The sequence below is a fragment of the Micropterus dolomieu genome, linkage group LG07, assembly GCF_021292245.1.
Source record: "Micropterus dolomieu isolate WLL.071019.BEF.003 ecotype Adirondacks linkage group LG07, ASM2129224v1, whole genome shotgun sequence".
NCBI lineage: Eukaryota > Metazoa > Chordata > Actinopteri > Centrarchiformes > Centrarchidae > Micropterus > Micropterus dolomieu.
The window spans coordinates 1,027,017-1,034,873 of NC_060156.1; the positions used below are offsets into that span (position 1 = coordinate 1,027,017).

At 50.8% G+C, this 7,857-nt stretch overlaps 1 protein-coding gene across 7 annotated transcripts in view; it reads left to right on the forward strand.

The window, feature by feature from the left end:
* The window catches only part of si:dkey-230p4.1 (trichohyalin), a 30,039-nt gene that overhangs the window by 17,049 nt on the left and 5,133 nt on the right, over window positions 1-7,857 (forward strand). For 6 of the 7 annotated variants that reach the window (XM_046054492.1, XM_046054490.1, XM_046054488.1 and 3 more), the window contains 5 exons: window positions 1,198-4,841; window positions 4,968-5,072; window positions 5,693-5,824; window positions 5,925-6,500; window positions 6,578-6,664. In XM_046054492.1, coding sequence (XP_045910448.1) covers window positions 1,198-4,841; window positions 4,968-5,072; window positions 5,693-5,824; window positions 5,925-6,500; window positions 6,578-6,664 — 4,544 coding nt within the window. The remainder of the gene's footprint in view (window positions 1-1,197; window positions 4,842-4,967; window positions 5,073-5,692; window positions 5,825-5,924; window positions 6,501-6,577; window positions 6,665-7,857) is intronic. The other variant, XM_046054493.1, reaches the window with a different exon arrangement.

Consider the following 7,857-nt stretch of genomic DNA (forward strand, 5'->3'; position numbering starts at 1 on the left):
ACTAGCATACTACTAGAACAACAACTAGGCTATTGCTAGAACTACAACTATTACTACTAGAACTACAGCAGCTTCTAGCCTGCTACTAGAACTACAACTATTATTACTAGAACTTCAAAAACTACTTGCACAACTACTAGGCTATTACTAGAATTTCAACAACTACTAGCATACTACTAGAACAACAACTAGGCTATTACTAGAACTACAACTATTACTACTAGAACTACAGCAGCTTCTAGCCTGCTACTAGAACTAAAACTATTATTACTAGAACTACAGCAGCTTCTAGCCTGCTACTAGAACAACAACTAGGCTATTACTAGAAATACAACTATTACTACTAGAACTACAACTAGGCTATTACTAGAAATACAACTATTACTACTAGAACTACAGCAGCTTCTAGCCTGCTACTAGAACTACAACTATTTTTACTAGAACTTCAACAACTACTAACATACTACTAGAAGAACAACTAGGCTATTGCTAGAACTACAAATATTACTACTAGAACTACAGCAGCTTCTAGCCTGCTACTAGAACTACAACTATTATTACTAGAACTACAGCAACTACTTGCACAACTACTAGGCTATTACTAGAATTTCAACAACTACTAGCATACTACTAGAACAACAACTAGGCTATTGCTAGAACTACAACTATTACTACTAGAACTACAGCAGCTTCTAGCCTGCTACTAGAACTACAACAACAACTATTACTACTAATCGGTTCTTATCGGGCTTGACCTATGACAGGATCCTGCTATCTGAAGTCTCAGCAATGGGCATCTCAGGCAAACCACTCCTGTTGTTGGAATTCTACCTCTCTGGGCGTTCCTACAATATGTTGTTGCAAGGACAAGTATCCTCCTCCCACTGCCTCTCCACAGGGGGGCCCCAAGGCTCAGTGCTAGTGCCCCTTCTCATCTCAATTTACACCACCTCACTAGGGCCGATCATTCACTCACATAGTTTCTCTTGCCACTGCTACGCAGACGATACACAACTCTACCTATCAAAATCCAAACTCCATAATACAAGCTTACATTCCTTCAGGGCCCCTGCGCTCCTCCAACGAACGTGCTCCTTTTAGCAATACCTGTTGTCACTTACTCTAATTATTCTGTATTGATGTTGTTTTGGATAAAAGCAAAATGAGTAAATTTGTGCTCCTGTTTTCTGTCTGCAGGGGAGGTCGAGTGTCTGAGAGGAGAGCTGGAGAGAGCGTCGGCCAGGAGAGAAGACGAGAGAGAGAGGAGCGAGGAGAAGGAGGAGAGGGACGCGCTGAAAGAGGAGATGGAGAAGCTGAAGGAGGAGGCAGAGGAGCTGAGGAGGAGGAGGATGGACGAGGAAAAGGAGAAGGAGGAGGAGAGGGAGGCCTGGCAGAGAGAGAGGGAGGCTCTGAGCGAGGAGCTGGGGACGAGGGACGGAGAGGTGGAGGCGCTGAGGAGGCGCATAGAGGGACTGACAGAGGAGGAGGAGGAGAGACTAAGAGAGGCGGAGAGACTGAGGGAGGAGGTGACTGAGAAGGAGGCACAAATCAGCCACATGATGGACAGAATACAGCAGGCGGAGGGAATGGAGGAGGAGGTGAAGAGGACGGAGGTTAGGTTTAAAGAGGAGGAGGTGAGGAGGAACGGAGAGATTGAGGCGCTCTGCGACCAGATGGAGAGATTAGAGAGAGAAAAGGAAGAGAGGGAGGAGGAGATGGAGCGACTGAGGAGTGAAGCACAAGAGGAGGTCGAGAGATGGAGGAGGAGGGTGGATGAGGTGGAGGAAGAGATTTACAGACTAAAAGAAGAAAACTCTGAACTGAAGGAAGGCAGAGAGGAGGAGAGAAGAGAGAAGGAGAGACTGCGAGGCGAAAAGGAGGAGGTGGAGGAGGGGCTGTTGGAGAAGCTGGGGGAGGTGGAGCTGCTGAAGGTGAGGTTGAATGTGGCCAAGGAGGAGTGTGAGGAGGTGAAGGAGGAGGTGGAGCGGAAGGAACGTAGCCTGGAGCGACAGATGAGCGCCGTGAGGGAGAAGGAGGAGGAGGTGGAGGAGCTGAAGGAGTGCCTGAGGCTGGCGGAGGAGCAGGAGGAGGAGGGAGCGAGGGAGTGTCAGGAGGCGAACGACAAACTGAAGCAAAAGGAGGCGAGGGCGGAGCAGCTGGAGGCGCTGCTGAAAGAAACCCGGGCGCTCCTGGAGAAAGAGAGGAGGGAGGGAGGAGAGAAAGACAACAGGTTCTCCTCCCAGGCCAGGGAGCTGCAGGAGGCCCGGGCCGAGAGCGAGGGAGCGAGGAGGAAAGTCAGAGAGAGGGAGGAGGCCCGCGACAGGATGGAGGAGGAGGTGAAGGAGTGGAGGGAGAAGGCAGAGCGAAGCGCTAGGGAGGTGGAAAAACTCAATCATATCCTGAAGGATCAAGGGGAGGAGGTGCAGCAGCTGAGAGCCACGCTGGAGGAGAAATGGGAGGAGGGGAGAGAGTGGGAGGCGCTGAGGAGATCGGAGGTGGAGAGGAGGAGGAGGCTGGACAACAAGCTGACAGAGCTAGAGGAGGAGAAAGGGAAACTGGAGGAGAAAGTAAGGCAGGTGGAGGAGGAGCGGGAGGAAGAGAGGGAGGCACTGAGGAGAGCCAGGGAGGAGAGGAGCAGGTTTCAGGACAGATGTGCAGAGATTGAAAAGGAGGCGCAGGAGCATAGAGAGGAGCTCAGGACGACAGTGGAGGAGAAGAGGAGGCTGGAAAACAAACTGAAGAAGACAGAGGAGGGGAGGAGGGGAGATGAGGAGGTTTTGAGGAGGGTGAGGGAGGAGAAGAGGAGGTTGGAAGATGAACTGATAGAGAAGGAGAAAGAAATCAAGGGACAGAGGGAGGTGCTGAGAATTAAAGAGGAGGAGAAGAAGAGGTTGGAGGATGAACTAAGGGAGGAAAAAGAGGAGCAAGGGAGATTATTGGAGGCTGAGAGAGGCCAGCACCTCCTGGTGCAGGAGAAAGGGAGGTCCAGAGTGACGGAGCTGGAAGAGGAGAAGGCAGGACTGTCGGTCGAGCTGAGAAGGAGGGAGAGGGAGGTGACAGCTCTCAGAGAGGAGGTGCAGAGGGAGAGGGATACTGCTCAGGAGGAGCTAAGGAGGAGGAAAGAGGAGGTGTCTGTACTCAAAGAGGAGGTAGCAAGGGAACAAAGGGAGAAGGAGAAGATAGAGGAGAAGCTGAGGAGGACTGAGAAGGAGGTGACAGCTCTCAGTGGGGAGGTGAAAAAGGAACAAAGGGAGAAGGAGGAGATGACTGTCCTCAAAGACAAGGTACAGGAGGAGCTGAGGAGGAGCAAGAGGGAGGTGTCTGTACTTAGAGAGGAGGTAGACACAAAACAAAGGGAGAAGAGTGAGGCACAGGAGAAGGTCACAGCTCTTAGAGAGGAGGTGCAGAAGGAGCTAAAGAGGAGGGAGGAGGTACAGGAGGAGTTGAGGAGGACCAAGAATGAGTTGACAGTCATCACAGAGGAGGTACTAAAGGAGGAGAAGGAGCAGGTACAAGAGAAGTTAATGAGGACAGAGAAGGAGGTGACAGCTCTTAGAGAGGAGGTGCAGAAGCAGCAGAGGAGGAGGGAGGAGGTACAGGAGGAGTTGATGAGGACCAAGAATGAGTTGACAGTCATCACAGAGGAGGTACAAAAGGAGGAGAAGGAGCAGGGACAAGAGAAGTTAATGAGGGCAGAGAAGGAGGTGACAGCTCTCAGAGAGGAGGTGAAAAAGGAACAAAGGGAGAAGGAGGAGATGACTGTCCTCAAAGACAAGGTACAGGAGGAGCTGAGGAGGAGCAAGAGGGAGGTGTCTGTACTTAGAGAGGAGGTAGACACAAAACAAAGGGAGAAGAGTGAGGCACAGGAGAAGGTCACAGCTCTTAGAGAGGAGGTGCAGAAGGAGCTAAAGAGGAGGGAGGAGGTACAGGAGGAGTTGAGGAGGACCAAGAATGAGTTGACAGTCATCACAGAGGAGGTACTAAAGGAGGAGAAGGAGCAGGTACAAGAGAAGTTAATGAGGACAGAGAAGGAGGTGACAGCTCTTAGAGAGGAGGTGCAGAAGCAGCAGAGGAGGAGGGAGGAGGTACAGGAGGAGTTGATGAGGACCAAGAATGAGTTGACAGTCATCACAGAGGAGGTACAAAAGGAGGAGAAGGAGCAGGGACAAGAGAAGTTAATGAGGGCAGAGAAGGAGGTGACAGCTCTCAGAGAGGAGGTGAAAAAGGAACAAAGGGAGAAGGAGGAGATGACTGTCCTCAAAGACAAGGTACAGGAGGAGCTGAGGAGGAGCAAGAGGGAGGTGTCTGTACTTAGAGAGGAGGTAGACACAAAACAAAGGGAGAAGAGTGAGGCACAGGAGGAGGTCACAGCTCTCAGAGAGGAGGTGCAGAAGGAGCTAAAGAGGAGGGAGGAGGTACAGGAGGAGTTGAGGAGGACCAAGAATGAGTTGACAGTCATCACAGTGGAGGTACTAAAGGAGGAGAAGGAGAAGGAGCAGGTACAAGAGAAGTTCATGAGGATAGAGAAGGAGGCGACAGCTCTTAAAGAGGAGGTGCAGAATGAGCAAACGAGGAGGGAGGAGGTACAGGAGGAGCTGACAGTTCTCAGAGAGGAGGTGCAGAAGGAGCAGAGGAGGAGGGAGGAGGTACAGGAGGAGCTGAAGAGAACCAAGAATGAGTTGACAGTCATCACAGAGGAGGTACTAAAGGAGGAGAAGGAGCAGGGACAAGAGAAGTTAATGAGGACAGAGAAGGAGGTGACCGCTCTCAGAGAGGAGGTGCAGAGTGAGCGGAGGAGGAGGGAGGAGGCCCAGGAGGAGCTGACAGCTCTCAGAGAGGAGGTGCAGAAGAGGAGGGAGGAGGCGACAGCTCTCAGAGAGGAGGTGCAGAGGAGGAGGGAGGAGGCGACAGCTCTCAGAGAGGAGGTGCAGAGGAGGAGGGAGGAGGTGACAGCTCTCAGAGAGGAGGTGCAGAGTGAGCGGAGGAGCAGGGAGGAGGCCCAGGAGGAGCTGAGAGGAGTGCAGCAGAGCGTGGAGGTGATGGCGGTGAACCTGAGCTCCCTGCAGAGTCGGGTACGCAGACGTTCACGTAAACACACTCGCTGCCACTAGAGGTCGCTCCAGAGAGCAGGGCTGCGTCACGGTGCGATTCGATTGGTTTAGGTCCACCAGGTGGTGCTGCGCCCTCCTGTCAAGACATACTGACATTCAGAATGTGTATTTCTCAACTTACAAATAACAATAGCAAGTAAAACAGAAAAAAAACACAGGAGAGCGTCTCGCACATTTTTACCGTTTTATTAAATCGCACAGTTTTTTTGTGTAATCGCACGTGACGACGGCGTGATTGCGATTACATTAATTGTGCAGTCATTTTACCGTAAAGGCCTCAGAGCACCGTAAAACACTCACTTCAAACTGGACAGAAACCAAGTGAAACTCACCAAAACGTCTTTGTTAGCGTGACGTCACTGTTCCAACGATCACCAGCTCCGGTTTGGTCCAGATAAATCCTTAATTCACCGAGTCAGTTAAGAAAAGATATTAATGACGGAAACATTGAACCGAAACATGCAGAATGTAAAAGGCATAAATCCCTCTGACACTGTAAAACACAGGTACGGTGGCCACAGCAGGACATCCAGGCCTGTTAGCATGTTAGCATGTTAGCATGTTCTCTCTCTGTGTTTCAGCTGTGTGATCTGAGTCAGAGCAGGGAGCGAGCCAGGCAGGAGGTGAAGGAGAAGGAGGAGGAGAAGCGGCAGATGAAGGAGGGTCTGAAGGCTGCTATGGAGGAGATGACCCAGCTGAAGCTCCTCCTGCAGGTACAGCGCCTCCTGCACTGCTAACTGTTCCCCCCTGTTCTGAATCTTTATGCTAAGCTAGGCTAACGCCCCCTGACTTTTCCTTTAACATTCTTCTCAGGAGAGCCACGCAGAAGGGGAGCGACTGAGGAGCGCTCTGAAGGAGAAGAAGGAGGAGGTGGAGAAGGGCAGAGAGGAGAACCTGCGGACCTTCAGGGAGGAGGTGCTGCGAGAGAGGGAGGAGGAGGAGAGAGGGGAGGTGGAGGAGCTGAGAGCCAGAGCCAAGGCCCTGGAGAGGAGGAGGAAGGAGATGATGGAGGAGCTGGAGGAGGCTCGACGGGCGAAGGAGGAGGCAGAGGAGAAGAGGAGGGCGACTGAGGAGTGGTGGAGGAGCAGAGTGGAAGAGATGGAGGAGGAGCAGAGGGTGAAGCTGAAAGAAATCCAGGCGCTGAAGGAGAGAGAGGAGGAGACGCAGAAGGAGTGGAGGTCCAGGGTGGAGGAGACGAGGAGGGAGGTGGAGGAGAGTCGGGCCGAGCTGAGCCGGGTCAGAGCCACGCCGGCCATGTTGGAGGAGCAGAAAACACAGATCATCTCGCTGTCTGCTGAGAGAGAGGAGGAGAGAGAGGAGATGGACGGACAGAGGAGGAGGACGGGAGACCCCACAACAGACAAGGAGAACAGAGGAGGAGGAGGAGAGGTGAGCAGGAGGAGGAGGTCTGAAGGAACTCTTCTTGAAAAGTGAAAATACGTGATATTTAAATGTTTGACTGTCAGCAGGAGGAGGACGAGGAGGAGCAGAGCTCCTCTCTGCTGCAGGAGAAAGAGGAGATCAGGAGGCAGCTGAGGAGCAGAGAAGAGGAGGTAAAACACAACACAACAACTTTCCTGCGTACCGCCCAACAGGAATTTGCATTGACTACACAGTAGGGCGAGTCAGGCTTTGCCAAGATGGCCCTTCAGAAACCGTCAGGGAGTTTATGTTTTATACAGTCTGTGGATTTCTCACAGCTCCTTAGCCAAATATCTACAGGATCTCACAAAAATTATTCCACCCCTTTCAACACTGAAGAAATTACCCTGCTACAGTGTAAAGTAGTGAGCGTGCAGCTTGTATAACAGTGTAAAGTAGCGAGTGTGCAGCTTGTATAACAGTGTAAAGTAGTGAGCGTACAGCTTGTATAACAGTGTAAAGTAGTGAGCGTGCAGCTTGTATAACAGTGTAAAGTAGCGAGTGTGCAGCTTGTATAACAGTGTAAAGTAGTGAGCGTGCAGCTTGTGTAACAGTGTAAAGTAGGGAGCGTACAGCTCGTATAACAGTGTAAAGTAGTGAGCGTGCAGCTTGTATAACAGTGTAAAGTAGTGAGCGTGCAGCTTGTATAACAGTGTAAAGTAGTGAGCGTACAGCTTGTATAACAGTGTAAAGTAGCGAGCGTGCAGCTTGTATAACAGTGTAAAGTAGCGAGCAGCTCGTATAACAGTGTAAAATAGTGAGCGTGCAGCTTGTATAACAGTGTAAAGTAGTGAGCGTGCAGCTCGTATAACAGTGTAAAGTAGTGAGCGTGCCGCTCGTATAACAGTGTAAAGTAGTGAGCGTGCAGCTTGTATAACAGTGTAAAGTAGTGAGCGTACAGCTCGTGTAACAGTGTAAAGTAGTGAGCGTACAGCTTGTATAACAGTGTAAAGTAGCGAGCGTGCAGCTTGTATAACAGTGTAAAGTAGCGAGCAGCTCGTATAACAGTGTAAAGTAGTGAGCGTGCAGCTTGTGTAACAGTGTAAAGTAGTGAGCGTGCAGCTTGTGTAACAGTGTAAAGTAGTGAGCGTGCAGCTTGTATAACAGTGTAAAGTAGTGAGCGTGCAGCTTGTGTAACAGTGTAAAGTAGGGAGCGTACAGCTTGTATAACAGTGTAAAGTAGTGAGCGTGCTGCTTGTATGACAGTGTAAAGTAGTGAGCGTGCTGCTTGTATGACAGTGTAAAGTAGTGAGCGTGCTGCTTGTATGACAGTGTAAAGTAGTGAGCGTGCTGCTTGTATGACAGTGTAAAGTAGTGAGCGTGC